General features: G+C 42.8%; 1 protein-coding gene across 1 annotated transcript in view; it reads right to left on the bottom strand.

Moving 5' to 3' along the window:
• Positions 1–26,330, bottom strand: part of znf536 (zinc finger protein 536) — a gene marked incomplete at its 3' end in the record, with an annotated part of 205,727 nt that overhangs the window by 17,430 nt on the left and 161,967 nt on the right. Inside the window, exons 5-6 of the mRNA XM_080520613.1 lie at positions 16,746–16,913; positions 5,934–7,697 (exon numbers count right to left, since the gene is read on the bottom strand). Of these exons, the coding sequence (XP_080376739.1) occupies positions 5,934–7,697; positions 16,746–16,913 (1,932 nt within the window). The remainder of the gene's footprint in view (positions 1–5,933; positions 7,698–16,745; positions 16,914–26,330) is intronic.

The following is a 26,330-nucleotide window of genomic DNA, read 5'->3' as shown; positions in this document are numbered from 1 at the left end:
TGTCAAATAGAACTTCAGTCTTCTCATGTTATGTTAAAGGTAAAACAAGATTATTTTTTTTTAATTATTTGATTTCCATAAAAAAAAAGTACATTTATAAGATATTCTCCATATTAAAAAGCCTGAATAAAAACATGTAATTAAGAACAATCAAATATAGTTTAATTAAATACGAGGGCAGGTATTTATAAGGCTATATAATTATATAAAACTGTCAACGAAAACAAAGACAAAGAGGAAGATGAATGTGGTGCAACGTCTTATCGAATCAAATGCTAACACTATACCAGTGGTATGTCTATTTGGAGAAACGGAGCATGGCACAGTAGATAACATACTATTCATCTTTCACTTTTATTTATGTAGCACAGTTTTCTTGGTGCACTAAACATAGTAAGATCAAGACCTTCCAATAAAATAAAAAACAAAGCTTGGCAAGTGATCCCGAACATTTTCCTCCATGATGTGCTGTCGTCTTTGATCTGCTCAAACAAGCTAAAGAGCCTTTGGAGCGCGCCGAAATTTGAAGGAATTTAACGCAGAGCTTTTATCCATGTTCCTGTGAACAGGAGGGGAAACAAGAGGCTTTAACTTCTACTTTGATGCAACTGTGATTATTACTGGTGAGTGATTTTTGTGTGTGCACATATACAAACAAACAATTTTGGTAACTGTATCTGTGTTAAGAGACGCTGGCATGGAGCTGTGTGTGTGTGTGTGTGTGTGTGTGTGTGTGTGTGTGTGTGTGTGTGTGTGTGTGTGTGTGTGTGTGTGTGTGCGTGTGTGTGTTTTGTTATTGCCTACCTTTCTTCCACTCAAACCAGAGAAAATTACACCAGTAATGCCAACTGTGATCCACTACATCTGCGCTTCACAGCGAGTCCACCAATCCCACCATATGTCTTTAATTACCATCAGTGTTTTACAGAACCTGTTACACACACATGCGCGCTCACACACACACATACATACACCCCAGCCTGTTTTTTGTTTTGTTTTTGTTTAGTTTTTTATAGTGGCCAACGCTACACTGTGTACATGTGTTGAAATGTTTGCGTCCCTCCGCTCTCACTCTGTACACTTCACACACGATCTTCTAATGAGGCGTCGACACTCACAGCTTCACAAGTTCAAAAAAAAAAAAGGCTGAGATTTAAGATCAAAACACAACTACTTTCACCTGTGGCAGCTCACAAAACCACACGCACTCAATTCGAGGCATGGTCCAAACGCAGGGCAGCGAAGGTCAGAGGCATGGCAGCCAGGAGTCATGGGGCGAAAGCACAAATCAAGCCTTTCTTCACTCATTATTTCCATTTGTGGATGGAGTGTGGAAAGATTATTATTTTCTTTTGTATATTACGAAATGGAAAAAAGGAGCGGAAAAGGGGGAAAAGTCGACTGTGTCAATTATTATTCTTTATAAGTAATATCTCAGTCAGAGTGACTCAACGTCACAGATCTTTCAAAGAGCGATCCCCACGATCAAATGTACATTCCATAAAACATAGCACTTCTGTACATAGAATGTACCAATATATACAGTATATAAAAAAAAAGACCAACCTACAGTTGCCTAAATCGCTCACACCAGAGTCAATATGTTTGGAAACAAACTGGAATTTGTATCTGTCAAACTGTGTTTATGTTTTGCTGCCTGACGTCATCTTCAGAAACCTGCCACATGGGTTTCTGGGATATCTAAGATCTAAGATCGTTTTTTTTTTAAGACTGAGAAGAATGACTGTAGCACTTGTTTTTCCTTTAGACATTTTTGTTTGGATTTTCTAAAACGAGGAATACATGTGACAATTACAGAACCGCTTTGCACAAACACAAAGACACATATTTGTTTGTTACATGTGGTGCGAGAAATGTGGTGTCAATGATCAACTTTCAGTCCAACCTGGTGTCAGTGTTTTAGCTCTAATCATTGATTTCATGTACAACTTTGTAAAAAAAAAAAAAAAATGAGATGATGGTGAGAACGAGCAGTAAATATCAATCAGCAATCAACATTTCACATCAGCAACGGCTGATTTCATTATCAGGTTGTAGTTGCAAGTTGAGAAAATATCTGGAGCCAATAATGACTCTTCTACCTCAAAGTACTATTTCTGGCTTTACAAGTAAAGTGATTAAAGTGCTTTAAAGAGGTTGGTTAAAAAAAAAAGAGAGAGACTAATTATTGAAGTTTATCGCACAGCTCTTTGTTGTGAAAACTTTCTGTGGTAAAACTATTCATTAGTTTATTGATGTGCTACATGCGATTCCAGATATAGCCACTCGAGGTCACTTTTTCTTAAACTCAAGAATAAAAGTAAACAAAAAGATTAGTTATACGGTGTATTACATTTCATAATTGACTCATTACTTTCGAGTCCAGTTTTGAGATATTGTACCACAAACTGGCTCTGAAGGTGTGAGATCGCAGGGATGGGATAAAGGATAGGATCGTCTCTTGAACTTCGAGTACACTCACAGCTGATATTTCTGCTGTTGACAGACTCAGGTCGACGAGTGTGCAAGAGGTGACTTCCTGAGAGTTTTTCATCAGAAATAAACACAAACTACAACACTTCCCGGGGCCACGATGTTAAAGCACTCTTAAACTGAGAGTATACTCTGTTCTCCCTCTGCGCTCGCTCTGCACTGTTCCTGTCGCCTACTTCTCGTGAGAGGATAAGAGCTCTGCCATCTTCTTCTCTGGGATCCTCGACCTGCTCATCCAACACTTCTATCAACACTTCCTCTCCAGCGTGTCAATCTCAACCTTCCCAAGTCCCAGTCTGGCATTTAATATATTAAATGAAGGAGGGGGTGGGAAGGTGGGGACCGGGCGGGGGTTGAGGTAATGTAAGTAATACAACGTGAGGAGCGATGTTCGCGAGCGGCCGTGGCATGTACAGCACTGTTTGAATAATGTAATACTTCATGTTTGATAATGCATGGCTATAGATAGGTCTCCGCTGCAGCCAAGTATTGATTGTGTTAAGCACATCTACAGTACAGCAAATGGTGCGGGTTCATATCAATCTTTACACAGTGTACTGTACCTCAGTAACCAGATACCTCGTGTGATCACGGAGACCTCGGGGCTGCCGTTAATGACATTTATTGATAAATCCAATCCCTGGGCCGGTTTACGAAGGTGTGGTTTAATACTACAGACGGTGTGTGAGTGCGTGGCGCAGGTCCGATCCTTATATGTGTGTGGAGCCGTTCTGTGTCAAAGTGCAAGCAGATTCATGCACATTGTACCCCCCCCCCCCCCCCCCCCCCACACTCTTTTTTTCTCCCCTTCCTCCGGGCATACTAATGAAGAGACGGCCACTCCAGACGTGCAACGCGTGCCCTACAACAGCTCCCGCAGATTCAGGGGAGAATTTCGATATTAATGATTTATGCTGTATTTGCATACAAACCTAATGCAAACCCACTCCAGATAATCACATTTCGCCCAGGTCTGAATTGAGTTTTTGCGGACGTCTTTGCCACCCCCACCGTCTCCCACCCACCCAATAACAGTGGAATGTGTGGCTCTTGCTCTTCAGGCTGCCAATGACCCCCCCCCCCCCCCCCGACCACCATCGCCACCACCACCAGCAGCAGCACAAGGGTTTTATAAGTGGACACATAAAGAAGGGACTATAATAGTGCATTTTACTAGAAAACAAGTGTGTCTATTATTTCCCATCTCACCACGCAAGTGGAGCACATGAAGCACGACTTGTATTAACAACAGCGAGAGGGAATTTACTCTCATACTAAACTTTTGAAATGCCGCTGGCATTTTGTGCCGCTTCATACTCAAACTTCATAATTTTTTGCCGAAACACAAGCACACACATCACTCTGTGCATCAGTGCATTCGTTTTGGCCATAGGTATCATTACTGTCGCAGATACGATCTTAACATTTTCATTGTTGTTTCTGATGATAAATACTCAAAAGAACATGAGGCTTCACCTTGGCCTTCTACAAAAAATGTTTTTTGTTTTAACATAAAATGTAGATAGATGGAAACACTGACGCTCTTTTACAAAGATGTTACATGTGCAATATGTAATATTGTTAAATAAAAACAGCTTAAGAATAACAATCACAATATTGCAAACATCTGTGAGCTGAAAGCAGACACTGATCGTATTAATGGGAAAACTGCTGAAACTTCGAGGAGCAGTCAACTCAGTACTGCCACCTAATGAACAAAAACTGCACTACTTAAATCTTAGATATTGTCCCTTTAACTTTCATTATAGCGCGAGCCATTGAAATATCATCCTCACTCACGGGAGGCCAAACTGTGGCCAAGAGCCTTTTTAAACTATGTAGAGTTAAAATAAGATTCAAATGTGTCTAAAAGTGATTTGTTCCCCTCATAAACTGTGAAACCAACTATGGCTGTATTTGTTGAAAATGACTCATGTCTACATTAAAGCATCGACTGATTAAAATTTTGCTTTTGTTTACATGCCGTCTATGTCATTTCGAGTAATTTTTGTGCAACTACATATAAAAAAATAAAAGGTTAAATGTGCTTGAATTTGTCACTTAATGTAACCAGAACCTGAGTTTGTAAACAGACTACACTGCAATCAGTACCCTGAAATCCAACTAAATGTGCATCAGCTGCTTATACAAGGTTCATAGATTCATTCATTACATTAATAAACGAATATGTGCCGAGCTGTCTGGCACCAAGATGATATGAAGGGTCACATTCATCAGACCACGTGCATGAGCTTTGGTCGTCCAATTGTGTTCCGCTTTTTCTTCCCTGGACCATTTATGATAGATACAAGCACCAAAGATGACCTCCCACTATTTGTTTCAACGTCAACTTTGGAGAAACAAATATTTCCTTGTTGCCTGCTATTTTCCATTCCCAAACCGGTGCAGTGATCCGTCTCATTCACTTTACCTTTTGGTGGTCATAAAGTTATGACTGATCAGTGGCTGCATGGGAAGCCTTGTTATGTCTTGTATTTTGTCGGATTGCTGGGGTTTTATGTGCCTGGTGAGCTTTAGGTTCTGTAGGTAAATTGTGTCTATGTGGTAACAAGAGGGGAAAAAAACAAAAAAACAAACATTATCTCTCCTATTACATTTTCAATTTGAAGGATTAATAACTGATGGTCTTTTAGTGAACGCCACCAGATGAGACTGCTGGCTCGGTCACTGTGTACAAACCAACATTTGGCTTTATATTTTTTTTCCTGTTGAGACACTCGGCAGCGAGCAGCCGTCTCTAAATAGCAAAAGAGCATTGTAAAAAAAAAAAAAAAAAGGAGCGGAGGAAAATACTTCCTTCTTCAGTCTCAAGGAGCAGCTATAACCTTAGCAGAATCATGAAAGTTGACAGTTCATTTTTCACAGGGTCATAGATCGACGAGTCTTATAAAGTAATGGGCTTTTGGGAACCGGCTTTATGAGAGCTAAGATAGTTAAGAGACATGTGGAGGAGATGGCACTGGGAGCTGAGGTCCTGCTCTGACTCATCCAGGGTTATTCCCCCAATGCTGGGGAGTGGGAGGGAGGCACTGCACACCCAGTAATATAAACGTGTAATAAAGATTAATCTGTTGCTAGTCGCCAGGCTGATAGCTTCTAAACTTGCTTGAAATAAGGCTGAAATCACTTCAGAGCCAATCTCAAGACATTCAGTAAGTGTCTGGGATTCCTTTGTGGGTGTCAGGCAGAAAGCAAAAAACTTATATGTGTTTGTCTTGTGTGCTCCATGTTTATGTGTGTGTATTGGTTGGGGAAATTACATTTGCGTTTCATTTTTTCTGAGTTTAGGTGAGCAGGTTACTGCTGATGTGGTAGTCTGTGACTGTGCGTGTGTGTGTGTGTGTGTGTGTGTGTGTGTGTGTGTGTGTGTGTGTGTGTGTGTTTGTGTTTTAGATGCAGTAGAGGTTAAACACACTCACCGGATGCATCGGACCTCTTCATACCCCCAGGGTTGGCTCCACCTGTGCCGCCGCTCAGGCCGTTGAACGTGGGGAGGTTGTCGTTGCTGTAGGCTCGGAGTACGGAGAGCATGTTCATCTGCTGCTCCAGGTGGGTCTGCTGCTCGGCCTTCAACAGTCCCGGTGGACCTGCGGGGGAGAGCAGGCCGAGGCCCTGCTGCCACTGCTTCTCCAATGTCTGGCTCTGGGGTTGGGGAACCAGAGGAAGTGGTGTCATGGCAGAGGAGGACGACGCTGCCAACGCAGCACTGCTCCGGGGAGGCAAAGAGGAGTCATCCAGGAGCGGTTTTGGGTGATTCTGGAGGTGGTCTGAACCGGGACTTCCTCCTTCCTCTCTCTCCATGTTCATTGGTCCATTCTCATCTTTTTCCTCCTCCTCTCCAGCCACTCCTCCCTCCTCTTCCTCATCTTCAGAGTGATTCTGTTGTTGCTGTCTCTTGGGGGTGGTTGAGGGGGTCTCGCCATTACTGTGACCCTCAGCTTTAGCTACGTCTTCATCTGATCCACCGTTGTCGCCTTCAGCATCTGCGCAGGGGCTCCTTTCAATGATTTGGTCCTCCTCCACTGCTCCTGGAAAGCCCTGGCTTTGTAGATCCAGGCTCTGCTCAGCTTGGTCTATATACCCCTGAAGAGCCTGATTAGCCCTTGGAGAGCCATCGTACAGGCCACCGAACCTCCTGTAGAAGTCGCTCTGGAATGGGTTGTATGGCTGGTCCATGTGGTTGTTCCAGCCCATCTGGTTTTTGTCTCCATCTCTATCTCCATCTCTGTCATTGGCTACACCGGAGTTCTTGGCATTGGAGGAGAGGATGGCAGAGGTGTTGGGAGAACCCTCCCTCTGAAAGTCTTTTCCTGGTTCCACCCGCTGCAGCTGGGCCTTTCCCAGGTGGTTAGCTTGAAGGTGCAGAGCCATGAGCTCCAAAGAGGAAGTGGAGAAGGAGCAGAAGAGGCAGCCATGCCATGCCACGTTGTCATGAATGGTGACTGAGGAACCGGGAAGAGATCCCGAGGCAGATTCAGGCCGAACCGATACAGACAGGTCAAGGGGTTCGTACTGGCCTGCCGGTTTTCCAGGTTCGGAGGTTGGCTTGGCTTCGGCCTTGTCCTCTCTGTCCGGGTCTCCTGTGACCGCCCGCTTGGCCTTGGGTTCGCCGTTATCATGGTAGCGCTGGGCCTGGAGCTGGACTGGACTCTGGTTGTCCTTCAGATCTTTTTTCATTGAGTTGAGGACAAAACTGTCCATGAAGGCCTGGAGAGAACCTTGAAAGTGGACGCCATTTCCCATCATGCTTTGGTAAGCCCTGCTCAGGTCGGAAAAGCTGGCGGTGCCATCGGCCGCTGCTGAAACCATGGGAGACGGTCCGTCTGCCGTCTTCATGCTGTCAGCTGATGGGGCGGAGTCAAAACGGCGATCCCCGCGCTCGCGGTCGTGCGAGGACATCATGCCGGGCGACGCCCACTGGTGCGGCAGCAAGGGGCCTGCCCTGAAGTCAAGGTTGGGAGGCATACCCTTGAAAACATTACGGAGTACATCAGGTCGGGCGAAGACGCCGCCACCCGACTTCCCGTGATCATCCTTGTGGTCAGAAGGAGTGTGAGCGGAGGATGGGCCTGACGGAGTGGAGCCATTCTGACGCTCGCGGTGGTGGCGCTCCAGGTGGTACTTCAAACTGGCAGACTGGGTGCCAGCATAGTCACAATGAGGGCACCGGTAGGGTTTCTCCCCTGAGAGGCCAAGAAAGAGAGAGAAACAGAAGGGAAAAGACAAAGAAAACAGCGAATAATTAACCTGCTTATTACATTGACGAGATATCAAAATCTATTTATTGGAGCAGGGAGTGTGGACCCTAGGGTCATGTAACCTCCCCGAACAAAGAAAATTAGGTCAAATGAACTCACAAAAAAGATATGCATTTCATTAACCACTATCAAGAAGAGGATATTTTCACTTTTAGCTGGTATCACAGTTCAGGCAAATTAAATCCCCCGCCCCCCCCTCAAAAAAAAGGAAAAAAAGTAAACTGGAGGAAGTGTAGAGCAGCCAAGACAAAAAAAAACCAACATAAAGCAGCGAATAAAATAAACTACAACACACGGTGTTAATGAACGAGATTGTGAATCCAACCGACAATTTCATGTCTTTCCTTTGCCAGTCAGCGGCTGGGCTCCACTTGATACGTACGTACGTGTGTGTGTGTGTGTGTGTGTGTGTGTGTGTGTGTGTGTGTGTGTGTGTGTGTGTGTGTGTGTGTGTGTGTGTGTGTGTGTGTGTGTGTGTGTGTGTGTGTGTCGTGATGCCAGTCGGGATGTGGAGTAGGCATCTGAATGTGGGTCGATCCAGCTCCGCCAAGTGAGCCATCACTCATATCAACACCATAAAAACATTTCACCATATGGTGCTTTCAGTCCACTACAAGAGATAATATTTTCAGCTGACAACAACACTGTCTCGATGCTATCTGTGTCGTGCACAAAGAGCCAAGGGTGCGGCCCGGTCTGGGTGCGTGTTCCTGTGTATCTGTGCCTGTGTGTGTGTGTGTGTGTGTGTGTGTGTGTGTGTGTGTGTGCACGCGTGCGTGCACACCGCAGGGTCATCGCTGCCTCTGTTCTGGCCTTGTTCGCTGTCATCGCCTGTGCGACGGGAGTGCAACTCCTTGGACATTCCCTATTTGCAGTTTATCTTGAGGAGCATAAATCAGCCGCTGCGCAATATCAACCACCGCCGCACTCACAGTGGAGCACGCCGCGATGCACTCCGACGGTAAAACTCAGGAAAAGAAACACACTGGCGACATATGTGAGCCACATGCTTGTTGCAATGGAGCCCTGCGATAAAGAACAATATGATTCACTACAGGATACACAGATCGAAGTGATTTATAATATGATAAAAGAGGGGTGAATCTGTTGTGTAACATTTGCATATGTTTATTTATGCTGCACATCCATATTCATGAATATTCTTGATAATGGTAAAACACCAGCGTTATTCTGCCAGAAGTGGATCTTCCATTGGAATGATACTTATGTTGAAATAGAACACATCCTGCGAGCAATTATAATAGGCTTGGAGTGTGAGCCAGATTTGGATTCATTAAACAATGAGCAGAGAGGGGAAAAATGCTAAGCTTGATTCTTTTCTTTTTTTTCTTTTTTTTTAATACATACACATATAAAAAGTTCCTGGAGTGGAATTCTTCTTTCAGAGGGATTGTGTGAAAAGCGAGGGGGGCGACTGCTGGATTGGTGGTGTTTTGTATGCACATTCTATATATACAATATATGCCAGTAAAATGTTTAGATTATACACATGGAAACCATTTTATAAAGAGGTGGGAAAAAAAAGGCATTGTTACGCAAGGCTGGTTTGAATGATTTAAGTCGGGCTGTGTAGTAAATCATGGATATAATTAGCAAATGGCATACTGCTCAAGTAATTTATCATTATTTAGAGGGCACCATTCCAGAAAAAGACTCTGCGATCTGCAGACCTACTGCAGAGTTCTCAAATAAAGGGCCACAAACACCAACTCAATAGAATATTGATACATGCAGAGGAAAGAATAGGAGGCTATACAAAAGAAAATTGAAGGTGGAAATGCCGAAGAGAGAAGAGAGTAAAAGAAGACGGGGGGGAAAAAAAAAAAAGAGAGAGCGTGCAGAGATCCAGATAACCCCGGCTATAGACAGAGAGACAGTGATTTGATATCTTTTCTCTTACGCCGGAGTGGCTGTGAAGTATAGAGTATATTTAAAATAAACCATAAGAGATGAGCTTTTAACCCAATAAGTGCTTCTCCTGTGAGCTGCCGAACAGAGGCTCAGTGCTGATTTAATAAGGAAACGTCCCTGATGCAAATGATCATTCTCAATTCCTCTAACTGGACAAAATGATATTCTAGGAGCCAAATTAGACAGAAATTAGACTGATCAGATATGTTTTTTTTCTCCCCCCCCCTCGTCCTCCGTCTTTTCTTTCCTTATAAGAGGTTGTTAATGCTCATGAAGGAGGCATAAGAGGGGGGAAATAAAGATTAATGTACCATTTACATATCTGAATTGAGAATGAAAAGCACAGACTGATGTATGTTTGACACCGTCCTTTGGTGTTTACACAGGAAGGCGAACTGAAAAATAAATACCGATGCCCTCGGAGGGTGATCACTTCATGCCGCTTTTCCATTAAAACCGAGCGTTTAAATATCTGGAGCCAGAAAGACAGACGACACGTGCATTTCTGCATCTCCTTGTGTTTATGTACGGGTGTGTGTCTGTGTGTGTGTGTGCCATTTGAAATGTGTGTGTGAACACATGTTTATGCATGCGTGTCAGCCTCCGTGCGTGCATGTGTGTGTGTGTGTGTGTTTGTGTCTTAGAGGGCCATTTGGACTGGCTAAGACATCTGCTCCATCATACGTCAGGGGCCTGGTGTGACATCTGGGGAATATACTGTATCCTGCCTTGCAACATTACACACAATTTACTGCTAAAGGTCATTATGTACCCGTTAATCCACTTTTAATTGATATCAGCGCAAACAGCACAACCTCCCAGCCACAAGACAGATCACTGCCGCCACAAAACCAGGAAATTGCTACATGAGAGTTAAAAATAGAAAGAGGGAAACTTTTTTTTTTCTCCCCCCCCCCGTCTTCACTTTGGTCGACGTTTTGACCCTGACAAAGGTGAAGGATAGATGGACAAAACATCTCAGATCTCCGATATCTGAACACGTGGAAGTCAAATTTCGACATTCTCGGAGAAGGAAAAGCCTCCGGCCTGTTTTTTTGGTTTGCGATGGCCACTTTAAGAGGCTCCTGGACTCCCGGTTGGGAAACCTGATCTGTGACTCTCGTGGTATGTTAGCACGTCCAAGTCATTGACGCAAGTGCAGAAAAAATACCCCAAACCTGTACAGAGGGGCAATTAAAAGGCCTTAATAGATATGACATGCTGAGGGCGTAAATTTCCATTTGGATGAAAAGGTGGAAATGTGCTTGACGTTACTGGTGACTTGAGATTGCTTGAAGCACAGCAACAGTTCAATTCCCCTCAAAATACACATTAAATACACAGTGACTGAACAAATAGAAAATTGGACTTAAGGATTATTTGTAGCTGTGAGCACAACATTAAAATGTACGAACGAAAGGGTTTTTTTTTTAAGCTTTTTCCAAGCAGATTCTATGTTTATTGTGATAATTATACTGCAGCTTGTACCTGTTGGTTGTCATACTTTAACTTTCTAGATCTGATAACTTTCTTTTTCTTCTAAACTATTAATAAATAACTGAAAATGACAGAATACATGAAATAACAAGTGCTGTTTGAATAGGATTTGTAAAATCCGGTGCACATGATCACTTAAACATTTTTTTTATAAATAAATAAACTGTAACTTTATATAACCTTGTATTCACAGCACAAGTCATATTCAGGATATTATTTAATTTGTGAATAAAACTAAAAGTATGTGATCAGGAAAAGAAAACGTGTCCAAAAATTCACGCATCATTTGATCCAAACAACAATAAAATATGTGTGATATGTATAGCTTCTCACTGCACATTGCAATAATTGTTTTTAATAGTTATAAGGATTATATCATTTGATTACTATAGACAATTCTTATTGTAAAGTATTGAGGAATATGATTTAAACTTGGTCTGAGGCACACTTGTTAGAGCAATGTAGATTTTTGCTATTATTCATGCTTTCCTCCTTAAAAAGGGACTGAATAACTGAATGAAGAGAGACAAAATAATTTCAATAATAAACATGAACATACATTTAATGTCACTACATATACTAAATAATATAAACAGTAAATTACACAATGCAATGAGCACAATAGCAAGGAAAGGGCAAGAAAGTAATCTATTTTCTACTAGAACTTTACATCGTCTACAGCAGATATCTGAAAGAATAATAATAAAACTAGACAGGTGCAGTCATTCATTCTAAATCTAATATTTGAAGACACTTTTAGACTGAATGCCAAAAGTTGAGGCCTTTTCTTAAGGCATCCACAGGTTATGCCTCAGTCTTTAGATTGGATTTATCCACAACTGCGGTTCATCTCCCTGATTTGATTTTAATCATTTTGGAGCGAGACACTGGATGTCAGGTGGATCAGCGTGTTGTTGGTTTGTCTGGGGACGTATGTGTGATATAACAGACTCTGATCCTTTCGTTTGACGTCAATACTGTGAGAGAATCAGAGGAGAATGAAGAGAGAATGCGTTGAAAAGACGCATGAGGAGGGCAATGGTAGGGAGAGGAATGGAGAGGGAGATCACAGGTCCCTCTTGATTCATCCTGATTACAAGGTTAGGTTAAGGTTAAGTGACACGGGCAAGTCCTGCCTCCCCTCTTTCTCATCCTCCCTCCCTCCCTCCTTCCCTCCCTCCTCTCTTCCTCATTTAAAGGTGAACTGAGACTCTCGCCGGCTACGCGGCCCCGCCTGAAGTTATGTGTGGCTATTGTCAAGAGCGAGGACCTTTTTATTTTTTACACACAGCTGCTTACTGCTAAATAGTGCCTTGTCCAGAAGGGGACAATCTGGGCCTCTAATTGCTGTCACTGAAGCCTAGATTCATTATGTGACTTTCCCATTAAAATGTGAGCATTAATTTGTATAATGAAATATCACCCTCTGCAGTGTGTTCATTAGCTCTGGCCCCACACTGTAGTGCCACAGCCGCACAATGTTAGCTACCTAGAAAACTGTGGTTAATTTTGCTAATGGATATTTTCCCACTCACTGTTCAAGAGGAAATTAATACTGTAACATTAGCTCTTTAACTTTTGGGAGAAATTTAAATTCACTTCATTCCTTTCAAGCCGGCGTTAGGCGCTCATTAATCTCGGCGGCAGTGCGTCACACAATGCCCGCCTCGGCCGGCTCGGTAAGCAACTCCATTGTGTCACTCACATTGCATTAGGATGAAGGAGAGCTCCGGCTGTCATCTGTGAATTCTGCCTGCATTGTCACCAGAGCACAGAGAGGATCTTTAGCCACTGTAAAAGTCATCTCGTGGATGTAATCAGGATGTCACAGCGGAGCTGGTATGATTAGGTTAGAGGAATGATTTAAAGGCCACATGTTGGGGATGCATCAAGCTTTTCTTTCCTCCGCTCTCCCCACGTGGAGACGACACTAAAGCTGTGCTTAGATAGGCCCACTTCCAAAGATACATTCCTCCGCAAAGGACAACACATCCCTGCTTACCATTTTCCACTTTTGCCTCTGCATATGGAGCTCCCAAACACAAGTTTAACTTTTTACCTTTTCACAGAACCGCTGTCCAGTACTGTGAGAATGAAGTTACGATTCATACAAAAGAAGTCGGCGGTAAGAAACTGAAACTGTGAGGTAAATGAAACCGCTATCAATTAAAATAAAACCAAGCAATATGTGCAGCTTTTGCATAAAAATGTTCCATCGAGTATTGGTTATCTTTACACCGTTGGATTTGTTATTTCATTATCAATAACAGACGTTCGATTCAATTAATACAAAATATAGGTGTTAGAAGCACATTTCTCGGGCAGTCAAAGTATATATGGATTTCACGATGCTAAACAAATGTAACATTTCTCAGTTTGAGTAATGAACTTATTGGCTACAAAGCGACATTAATTGACGATTGTGGAAGCAAATTGTACATAGTGCATATGTGAGAAAATAAGTTGTAAAAGTACACGTTCCACCAAAAACCACTTATTTTCAGTGGTGGGACTATTTGTAATTCATTACTCCCATCCCTGACTACAGGCCGGGGTTGAGGTTTCCACTTCCTCCATGATAAAATATGACCCTCGTGGGGATCCTTACTATAGCCCGACGCTCTCAGCAGACATAACTCTCTCCAGCAGATAACAGATGCCCTCTGGAAACCGTCCACAGCCACTGTAACGTGGCCAGAGAGCCTGAGTGCAGCCTGATGTGGACTGTTGAACATGGAGTCCAGGTAGCATAACATCATGCTACAATTAGCTTTTCTTATTTGGACAGATTGAAGGTGAAATATTTGTGGGGTTGAAAAATACAGTTCTTTTTTTCAAAAAAATGTATTCTTCATGGCTGTAGTTCATTTCTGCTTGAAGTCAGTCAAGAACCACTTCTTTGAGGAGGAAATAGAAAAGATAAGAATCGACAGTTTCAGCTTTTTTGGAGATGAACTGGCAACTGTGTATGTTCGATTGAAATACAGAAAAGGGGATTTTTATTGTTTTGGTCACCAATGTATGACACGTTTACAATGTTTGAAGATGAATCAAAGCGTTTCTGGGAATCAAGTGTTTATGGCTTGAAGAGGCTGTAGTCATGCAGTAGTGAAAGTGACAGCTCAGGGAAACTGTTTCTGTGCGACCATGTGGATTCCTTGGGTTTTTCTCTTTTCTCTGTTAAAAGCACCTTGAGAGGACTGTGTTGTATTTGGTGCTATATAAATAAACGTTGAATTGAATTGAAAATTGAATTGACTACTGGACTGACAGAGAACAAGAAAAGAACACTGGATTGTCACATTTTCAGATCTTGTTGGAATTGTTGACATGCCAGTAGAAACGCGCAGTTAAAGCCATGTTCACACAACATTTTAAGTGAAAACTGAAAACTGTTGCGTTTTGGGGATCGGTTTACACGACAACGGTGCTCGGAGCCACTGAAAATGCTAATCTTTGAAACGAGCTACCAGGTGGAACTTTTCGAAAATGTCTCAGTGGAAACAAGGCGGAACATTTCTGAAACACTGTCAACTCATGGTATCTTAGTAACATTAGACTAGATCAAATCAGGTTACCCGTTTCCTACCTGTAAATGGCGGCTCAGCAATAGACTTCAACCTAAACTTTGGAGTTTGATAAGCCACTTTAGAGGAAGGATTTTTAAACGTCTCTATATTTAGACAATGAGTCTGCAACCTGCTAATTTGGCTCCTCGACCCTTCATTAGTGGCTCCATAAACCTTTTACTAAATATAATTAAGTAAATATTTTATCTTGTTTTCAATGTATATACGCACACAATGTCATTTTCAAGAGGATTAACGCTGAGCTAAAACGAGCTTTTAAAAAGACGCAACTAAAATGACTACATTTGGAAAATAGCAAGAAACTTTTTTCAAAAGTAAACAACTAAAATGACTAGGTTTTCTAAAACAAACAAAAAAACATTTTAAGGGAAAGGAAAAAGACAAAACTGTTGTAGAAAGAGTTAATATCAAAGAATGCTGATAAAGAACAGTGGAAGCTCTAAAATCAGGTATGAAAACTGCTGGAATTGTTCATATTCATGTGTCAAAATAATACACAAGAAACGTTTAACAGCTGTGTTAGCCTCATTTTAAAGGTTAAATGTGTTTATCAGCTCAATTTTGATTTGTTGTAAAGTGACATAAACAGCTCTTCAGGTCAAAAAATGTACAAACCCTATATTTAGACCATAATATGGAACCTAGAGTTTATTAAACTGCTGATATACAAGCTTCAGACTGTATAAAGCAGTCATATTATTTGTAAATCTACATGTAACAAGGCTCTTCAATGGTAATATGTCCAGATATGATCGTTCTTTCTCCAGTTGAGAAACGTGACCTCCCTCCTCGATGAACTGACAGAAGGGGATTTGCCCACCGAGTGGAAGCAGGTGTCCTTGTTGTGAGGTGTCCTCTGCAAAGTCTCATTGTGACTTTAACCTGGATAGTCAGTGGGGCGTTCATACCTTGCAGAAGGGTTAGAACCCTGGCCACTGTCCACAGTCCACATCATTACTCTGACTACAGCATTCACCTCCCAGAAACAACCGGGGGACATCACTGTGTATGTGTGTGTGAGTGTGTGTGTGAGCCCCCAGGTTGGCGAGATGTTTGGGCTGAGAGCGCCTGGCTCAAAGGGGTTTGGGACGCTTGACTGAAAAAAATAAAGCACAATCTATGAGGCACACCATCTCACGCATATCTCTGAATTGTGCACAGGCCGCCTTTGTTTTGCCTTGAAAGTTATTGAGAGTTAGAGAGTGTGAAATTGCCCTCTGAGTGATGTCATCGGAGGACACTGAACCCTTGTTGTGTTAATTAGAGCTCAAAGAAATGATGAGTAGGAAAGAAACAGAATAACAATGGCCATAAGCCTAAATGAGGAACACTGTTGGGGGGGGGGGGGGGGGGGGGGGGGCACTGCGTGTGAATGGGTTTCCTGACTCGATATGATGTCCATCCGAGCAGGAAAAGCAGTCCAGTCAAACAGCTGATGAGTCGGACCGCACGGAGAATATTTGTCAGGTTTCATATTTAGTGGTGTGAACAGGATGAGGACTTAGGTGAGGACTGCAGCGTGTGTTAGTGTTGAACTGGGATCACTGGGTTTTTTACGGTACGGCTTCATTATCAGGACATTGTGACGCTGCGATTGGGAAAGTGTGACCATCTGTGCTCTTAATTTTGAACTGGAGGTACTTGGAGCTGGTCGATTTCTCTTTTTTTTCCCCCCTTCTTCTTCGTTTTCAGAGTCTGCGGCGCACGCCACTCATTGACAAAACTAATATGCAATCAATTCATCTGCATCCTATCCATCATATCAAAGGCAGATCGACTCCAATATGTGATTAGGCCAACATTCATAAGCCAATATGTCAGTCTAGCCCCAGAAGAAATGTCAGTACAAGGAGTGAAGTGAATTTTGCACGAGGCACGATAAATGTTTAATTACCGAGGAGAACGCCGGCCGTCCGTGTGTTGGCCGGGGGAAACGCGGGGCGTACGTACTGACCTGTGTGTATGCGCAGGTGGACCTTCAGATGGTGGGAGGTGCGGAAGGTCTTGCCGCAGTAGGGGCAGTCCTTGGAGGACGAGGCGAGGCCGCCCCGCTCGCGGTGCTGCTGGGACAGGGGCGGCGGAGCGCCGCTTCCCGCCGCCTTCCCCAAGTCCTCCCCGACATCTGCAAAGGAGGGAGAGACAAATGGAGGGTGTGTTGAGTGCCACATCAAACCAGCCCTCCACACATCACAACACAACACTTTCTCTTTTTCTTTTTTGTCCGCTGTCTGTCTCTCATTGTCCCTCCTTTTTTTTTTTTTTTTTTATACCCCCCTCGCTCAAATGTGCGAACGCCGTGCAAAGTCAAACACATCAAACGAGTTCACGGGCCTCACTATTTTCCTCCCTGACAGAACGCTGACAGTTCATAAGCTTTTCAGTTTCTTTAGAAACACCCCGGTTCTGAGACACACACACCCCCGCCTCCTCCCCGCTTTCCCCCCACTGTGTGTGTGTTTTTTTTTTTTTCTTCTTCTGCTTTTTTTATCCTTGCTATCATCATCATTCCTATTACGCCGGATTGCAGTAAAAAAATTAACAATGCAAACTAAGACAGACAGACGGAAAGAAAAGAGAGAAAGAGAGGTGGATTCGGCTTTGTCAGCATCGCAGGATATCCTTGCATCTCTTCTCGCGACCCAATTTTGACAGGTAGCTGTCAGAGATATGATAGGGTGATAACGGTTTTGACCCAGCCCCTCCGCACCACTTCCTCTCTGCACGCCCCGAAAAAAAAAAAAAAGAAAGGAAAAAAAAAAAAGAAAAAAAAGAAAACGATGATGCGCAGTTTAGTGCAACAGCGGCCTGTTATCAACACAATCGCCTCCTCCGAACACGAGTCTGAAGATGAGTGACAACGACCCGAGAATGTGTTGACAGCAGCATAATCTGAGGTGAGGGCGTCACCGGCTGATTGCCGGCTCTGTTAATGGCGAAGAGCTTGCGATGCGTGGCGTTCAGAGGCCTGAGGATCACCTTGTAAGTTCACGTCGCCGGAGGAAAGAGGAGACGCGACGCACACCTGGTGGGGAAACTTTACAATTGCAAATATCTGCACGAGTCGTGGGAGTGTTTGATGGACGTCGCCGTGCCGGAGGTTTGACGCCAACCTGTACGGAGCCAAACAGTCACCGCGGATTTACAGATCTCAACACTGAATAATGTTTTATCTCTTAATGGGACGAGTGCCAAATCAGAAATAATACGAGTGTTAAATTCTGCAATTTACCAGCAAAAGTATCCATTTTCATATTCAACTTTGAGCACATTAACATGGATCCGAGTTCGATTACAAGATCTCTCTGAGGAGTATACGTGATCACATCTTTGATTCAAATCTTTCAGAAATGAAAATGTAGAAAGAAATTGACGGGGCCTTCGGCTTATGCGTCACTCTTGCTCTCGCTCCTTTACGTACTATTGGTGGTAATATGTCACTAGAAAATCAGACTGCATACGATACAATAAGACCAAATATGTAAAAAAAAAAAGACATGTTTGCATTAAAAAAGGAGTTGGTGGACATTTGTATCTTGATACCATATTCTCACTTTCATTGTTTTGGGTTTTTCACTGATTTCAAAGACATGAAATCGATGGGAAATACACTTTAATGCCTCCATTTAATGATAGAAATGAAGGTATTGAGCTGCACCAGACATGTTTCCATTGCACTGACATTTTCACAGTTTTTTTTAACTCTATTGTGCCAAAATTGTACTTTGAGAATTACATTTTTAGAAATAGTTAATCAAACCAAGTGTTTACTGATTCTCGATGGATGGATGGTTGGATGGATGGATGGATGGGTGGAACAGATGGATGGATGAAAGGGAGGAATGTGCACAAATGTAGAGAAAAGTAAGAAAAAAAAAGTGATTTATTTTCTAATCTGCCCACATTTGGTATGTGTGTAGGAGAATAGATTGTTGGGGGGGTGGAAAGAAAGAAAAGAACCAACCCGTGGTGCACAATGAAGAACGCTGTATTTTTTTTTTTTTTTACAGTAGCCTAATCTTTTTCTCTTTTTCTTTTCTGTCACTCCCCGCCCAGTTCCACCCTCGTCTGTCAGGAGGGGGGGGAGCGAGTCAAATAAGGTTTTAACAGAATGGAAAGACCCAAGTCAGCAAGTCCTCTTCCACCACGCTGACACTAAACACACAACTCCATCCACAGCAGTGCTGCTATCGGGCTGAAGGCTTGTTTATCATCACAACTGGAAACTGAAAGGCGAACCTAAATGTGAATCCGCCCATACAATGCACTAAACACTAAATACCAGCCGGGGCTGCAGCGGCTTTCATTGGATCGCGACTGTAAATGACTGTGAAGAGGAGAAAGAAGCAGAGGAGGCAGGTTTTAAAGACAGGAACCGGATTTCAATTGAACCGATTCAGGTCGTTGAAATAGAAATGGCAGTGTTACATTATGTTGACTAAAATTTATAGAAAAACTGGAAAGATTTTGACATAAAAATTGACAATAAAGGGAATTTCTTGTGCGTTATTCAGGTATTACATTATTAAGACTATTCACATATGTCCTTATATAAATGAGTATATTTAGGCTGGTGTTACATGAGTTCCACCTTCTGAGAGCTTCGTCAGGATATAACCTCGCTATCAATGGGAAGCTTTTCCTTTAAAGACAGGGGTGTCAACCATATTTCCGTTCAGGGGCCACATACAGCCAAAATTTCATCTTGAAGGTAAAACAGTGCCATAATAACCTTTAAATTCTACTCTTAAGAAATGTGAAAACATCTCAAAGAAAACACTGATTTTTTTTAATTTTTTTTTAATTTGGCAGTCTGGATTGTATGTATGTATGTATGTATGTACATATAAATGTACGTACGTATGTACGTACGTATGTATGTATGTATGTATGTATGTATGTATGTATGTATGTATGTATGTATGTATGTATGTATCTATCACATTGTTATTGTGCTTTTTCCATTGAATATATTTAAATGCCATCCTCCAAACAGGGAAATAAATCAATGAAAACAATCCCCCCTCCCTTCAAAAAAAAAAAAAAAAGAAAAAGAAAGAAAACCAATTCCCCCAGCACTCGGTCCAGGACGGCACCATACTGTAGCCATAGTCGCCTCCTCATAAACATATTTTGAGTGGTCTACTGTACAGATCCCTTTTTGGCAAAGAGTCGGCGCATCGTGTAACAGACACTGGCCCACCTGCCCACCCCAGATGGGGCTAAAATTGAAAAATCCAAAACACAGATTAGAAGCAGGACAAACACCAGACCACACACACACACACACACACACACACACACACGTGTGCACGCGTGCGCACACACACACACACACACCGAGACAGACATGTCCTTGTGTGTCAGGGTTAATAGTGCTCCTGTAAGAAGAAGACACACTACTGAGAGGATGAGAGTGTGCTCTCCTGGCATATAACAGCCCTTCAATAATAAATGGGCTTCACACATTTCCACACATACACACACACACACACACACACACACACACACACACACACACACACACACACACACAAGAAAGGTAAAACAGAACTTTGGCTGCGTTTCTTTTGATTTTCACGTCGACGGAACGTGTGTAAGGCGTGCGAGTGTCCGGCTCTGCATGTCTTTAATCAGTCGACTGATCTGTAGCTTTAATGCGGCCGTTCCAATTACTGTAAAAGTCATCCTGCTCCATATAACCACAAATATTGACACTTTATTGCACAACACATTTATGACATTTTGAAGGTCACACTGTATATTAAGCATCATCGTTCACAGCAGGGGGGGAGGAAAGAGTAGGAGGGGGGTGAGGGGGGATCTGGGTTCGCCTGTTGACACCCAGCTGTAACTATCCTCCTTTGAGTATTGATTTTCTTTCCCTTCCCTTTAATGCAAAGATTCATGGCGGGAGACGACGTTTAAGGCAGCTTTTCTCCCTGGAGGGAATCAACAGCATCAATGTATTTTCAACATGTGTCAGGCCCCGTTTATATGACAACGTTTCAAGTGAAAACACTTTTTTTTTTTTTATCATTTTTGTTTCAGAAAGCTTTGTGCTTAGAGAGCAACGTTTTGAAAACAAGGTTTGTTTCCACAAAAATTAAAGAAAAGCTGAAAATGATGCAGTTAGCATGTCAGGCCACTAGTTGGAGTCGTTTGTTTTTGTAATGAAACCACACACACATGCAGCAGGGAACAATACGTTATAAACATTACAAGGGGAGTACACAGACATTTGTAAATTGTTACGATGACTGTGAACTATAAAACTACCAAGTCCCAGGAGAATATTGCCTGGGAGTCATGACACTCTGGAGGAAACATTGTTCTGATTGTACATCGACTGAGCATGTGCAGAAGAACTACTCTACAACTCTTTAGAGAAATTGTGTTTTCCTCCTTTGCACAGGGACCGCGTCGGGGTGTTTTTAAAAAGTTTCACATTGACAGCCATTTTTAAAAAGTTGTATTTTCAGTGTATCCGAGGACCGAAACACTACTGATGTTTTGCATTTTGACTTGACATAAATGTATTTTTAGCGTGCCAATTTTATGTCACCACCCTGACAATATTCAAAGCCCCGAGACCAACCTGAAATCTCTGGTGACGCCTCAAACAAGCAGCAGACCTCAGGTTGGGAACCACCAATTTAATCAAGTCAGTTCAATATTCATGCACGTGAAGGCTGTTCTATTTTAGCAGGAAATAGACTTTAAAACTGAAAAAAGATCACAAGGGGGGCGTCGGGTTACATTTAACACAGCGGTTTTCAAACCGTGGGGGGGAGGGCCTTCCCGGTGGGGGACTCCGGATTGCTTCACAAAGAGCAGAATAAACCTGAGGGCCTGGGAATGCCTTGTGTTTTTATTCCGGAAGAAATTATGATGAAAAGAAGTAAGTGGAAGGTAACTCTCGTAATTATTATAATGAAAAGGATAAAAGAAGTGAAACGTGTGACAGGATAGCTCCAAACTTAACAGATATCATGAATGAAAATAATGTAATTAAAGCTTTTTCATTCAATACAGAGCACAACAACCATTACCAAAAATATTGTAAAATGTCACGGTGTCAAACAAAAGGACCGTGGGACAAAACCGGCCCGCAAAAACCTCTACTCTGGCCAAACTACCAAGAAAATTGTAAAAAATTACAAATAAAACACGTACTTTTCAATGCATTTATTAAGAGATTTAGACACAACTCCACAGAGACTTGACCTGAGATATCAGTGACGATGACATGAAAGCTCGGTACCTCACTGCTACCAAACATGCCACAAAGCCATGATGTCAGGATGAGTTTGTAAAAATACCCATGATGCAACAGCTATAAGAGAAGTTTGTCGGACATTTCACTGTATTTTGCACCAAAAGTTCTATTTAAAATTGGGTTTATGTTGAGATTGTAGTCATATTTTGTAGTCATTGCTTGGCAATTGTATAAATATAGACATTTTCTCCATGGATACTTCATGTCACAACAAAGAAAAACGGTACATTTCACATTTAAAGGTTATTTTGCTACTATTTTACCAGTCCGGTCCACCCAACATGAAATTAGGCTGAACTATAATGTGTCTCACACTCATTATATAATGTGAAGAAAAAAACATTAATAAATGCAAATGCAAAAATGGAGGAGAAGCTCTGTCCAACAATCTGTTAAATATGTTTGTTGATATGTTTCTAACAAGAAACAAGAACAAGAAGAATGACTCAGATTACATGTTTTTTTTGTATACTAAGTATAAGATGAGTATTTGCAGGATTGTGAATCTAAATTTGTATTAAGTGTCACAAGCCCCTGCTGAGTTGACAAGCCTCCTTTTTCTGGCATTAAGCCCCACTGACGATCACAATCCCCATCAAGAGTAAAAACCACGAAAGAATACCTTTGAATTAAACATTCATCACCACCTCGCCTTTTTTTTGCCAAATCCTGCCATCAAACTCTTTTTTTTTAATCTACTGTCAATGCAGCCCTCTTCTCTTGCCTCTTACCCCAGGAAAAAAAAAACAAAAACCCAGAAACATGACAAACGCAGAGCTGTGACTGTACTGGTACAAGAATATCACAGGGGGGGGGGGTAAAAAAAAAAAAAAAAAGAGAAATACATGTATAATTCAGCTGTATCTGATCTGAGACCAGCTCGTCTCCCCTCTGCCTTTACTGGTGTCACGGCGGCGTAATGGAACATGCCAGAACAAAGGCTCTGAGATCAGATTGGAGCAGAGTTGAGCAGGCCATCTGGGAGGCAGGCTGAGTATCAGTCACTCTGCCTGCTGTCTGCTGCACTCACTCTCTCTCTCTCACACACACACACACACACACGTGTGTGTGTGTGTGTGTGTGTGTGTGTGTGTGAGAGAGAGAGAGAGAGAGAGACATCTCGCTCCCCCCTGACCGCACGTCATCAGAGTCTTGCAACGAGGCAATCGATGCATCACCGTCGCAGGGACACGCGACCGAGGCAGCCTCAACTACTGACTGACAAATATATAAATTGATAAGAATCTTTGCGTGTGTGTGTGTGTGTGTGTGTGTGTGTGTGTGTGTGTGTGTGTGTGTGTGTGTGTGTGTGTGTGTGTGTGTGTGTGTGTGTGTGTGTGTGTGTGTGTGTGTGTGTGTGTGTGTGTGTGTGTCTTCCACCTCCGGGATATTGCCTCCTTTACAGCGACCACACCCAGGTCTTATTAATGGAGGACAACAATATGAAAACAACAACAACACCAAGGGGGGGGGGGGGGGGGTGATGCCAATGATGATGCGTGCATCCATGGTGCCAGGGGTGCAGGTTGGGCGAGTTGGGATGGGGATGGGGGGGGGGGGGGGGCGATAAAGAAGGGGGGTTGCCAGTTCCTTAATGGTGCTCTTTCAATCACACTTTGCACTTTAAACGCTCTGTGGTTTTGATTAGTATGATATCACTTTCAGGAAATAAAACTGGGGGTGGGTGGTTGAGCGGTGGTGGTGGAGTGGGGGGGTTGAGGGAGGGGGGGGGGATGGGGGGGTGAACATCAGTCATAAAAACACAAGATGTTTTGCTTTTTGCTCGGCCATTATTCTAATGTGTCACGTGACTGCTTGTCGAGAGCCCCATCGGCCTCTCCCTGTAGCCAAATAACTGATTGGGAAGGGAGGTGGGGGGGGGGGGGGGAGTGTGTGTGTGTGTGTGTGTGTGTGTGTGTGGGGAGGTTTGACGGAAGCAGTTTGAATAAGGGGGGAGATATTAAGAGAGATTGGGTGAGAGAGACAGAGAGAGAGAGAGAGAGAGTAAAACGTGATGACATCATTTGAAAGGCATTAGGCTTTTAAAAATGCGCCCGGGGGGACTTGATTTCCTTACACCAGAGCAACACAACACCATCCGGCCTGATGCTCGCTCGCCCGCCCGCCTCTGCTCTCTCTCTCTCTCTCTCTCTCTCTCACACACACACACACTTCCATGCAGACCCCCCTTTTTTTCCCCTTCATTCTTTTTTTTTTTTTTTGATTTGGACCATTGCCATCTTTGTGAGCGTCTGGTTCATGCGAGTTAATCAATTTGAGGTTTAGTTACACTGCTGATGCTAGCATTCCAGCCACTGCTTCAACGTAATCTGAACTTGCAGAATTTATTAACCAAACACCAATTATCATTAAACACCACTGCATTATCCCCCTCCTTTTTACTACCTGACAAGGACTACTTAATGAAATTTTAGATTAAAGTTATTTGGCCTGTGATTTATGGGCATCGGGGAAACTTCCTAATGCAAGGCTCTCTCTTAATGCGCAGATGCTTTCTGTATTTTTTATTTTATTTTTTTTATTTTCCTCTCTGTGGGAATACACGAGGGATTGGAGGAGTCTCTGAGGTATTGCAGCAACCAGGTCTAGACCAAGAAGAACAGGGAGAAGAAAAGACGAGGGGACCAGAACAGAGCAGCCGCGCTCTAAATTCTTCCTCCTCTCCCTCGCGCTGGTTTACCAACTGACCCCGCCGACAGAACTGAAAGAAGGGCAAAGAGTAAAAACTGCGAGAACCAAAAATAACCGAAAATGAAAGGAAAGGAAAGTTTTTTTTGTTTACCACTTGCAAATGTTTTGCGAGATTCAAACGGAGGCAGAATGTGTTACATATAAGGCGGTGGGGTAAACAGGGGCACCAGATGTTCTTTGATGTTAATAATGGCATTTATTATTAATATTAATTAGACCGCATTCAGCAATACATTTGGGCCATTTCCAAGTCAATTAAGCAAAATGGCATTCGGGAGATGTTGAAACGACATTTTAAGGCAGGTGTTCAGCAGCCTCCTAATAAAACATTTTCACAGCTCCTGAAAAACAAGCCGTTCTGAGGCGGATTTTTATTTATTTTCTCCTCTTTTGTTTGCTCTTCCTCAGTGTTTTCCTCTCCAAATCCTTGCGACTGTATCTCGGAAACACCCCCCTCAAAAAAAAAAAAAGGAAAAAAAAAAGGAGGATCAATTCCAGATTCATTATCTGATTAAAACATAGTCTGAGTGGTGATTCACATCATGGACACATGTTGTGTCCACACCGAGGGGGCTACTAATCCACATGTGAGACCCCGATCATGGCCGTCAACGGTGGGAATAAAAGGAGCACTTCCAGGGATTACAGTGCAATTCGCTTTTTAACTGCAATTTGCTTTTTTTTTTTTTTATTATTATTTTTTCCAGGTTTCCCAGCTCCACCACTACCAGCAGACACCAGTCCCGCCAAATCTAATTAGGTGACGTGAGCCAGAGGCCTCACAGCAGGCGGTGTCTTTTCTATATAATCAAAATAATCCTTGGATATAAGGATAAAAAAAAACAAAAAAAACACACCCTTTCTAAAGCTCTATTCAGTTTAATCTAGACCTCTGAATAGGTCCTGCCACACCTCTCAGACTGTGTGTGTTTACGCCGGTGTGTGTGTGTGTGTGTGTGTGTGTGTGTGTGTGTGTGTGTGTGTGTGTGTGTGTGTGTGTGTGTGTGTGTGTGTGTGTGTGTGTGTGTGTGCGCGCGCTCTGCCCTGCTTTTGGCAGCAGGCCCCCATTTCTTTTTTCTTTTTTTCCAAAGCTGGTAGAGGCAGCAGCCTTACAATGGTACATTAACAATCTGTGCGTTCATTTATCAGTGTGTGCGATTTGGACTCTCCGTTCATGGCGCACTGCACTTTTCATGGCTGAAAATTAATGAACAAGCCTCCCCTCGCAACAAACATGCACCTGTGCTGCAGAGATGCTAATCACAAACATTTATATTTATTAGTGAACACCCGCACTAAGGCTGGAGTCGTGGCGAGGAGAGAGGAAGGGGGAGAGGGGAAAAAAAGTAGAAGAGACAAGATGAAATGAAAAAAATAAAAAAAGGAGGAGAGGAGAGTCTCCTTTCCTTTTTCCAGTCATAATGAAAGGGTGGTGGTTTCCGTTGTGCTGAATTGTGTTAAAAGCTATTTGTTTGGAGCACTTCCTTGAATGGGAGCAGGGGTATGGCAGTATCTATTGGGGGAGTGTGATCTTCACGCTGGGAAGATTAT

The sequence above is a fragment of the Blennius ocellaris genome, assembly GCF_963422515.1.
Source record: "Blennius ocellaris genome assembly, chromosome: 1".
Classification (NCBI taxonomy): domain Eukaryota; kingdom Metazoa; phylum Chordata; class Actinopteri; order Blenniiformes; family Blenniidae; genus Blennius; species Blennius ocellaris.
This window is presented reverse-complemented; position numbering and strand designations above follow the sequence as displayed.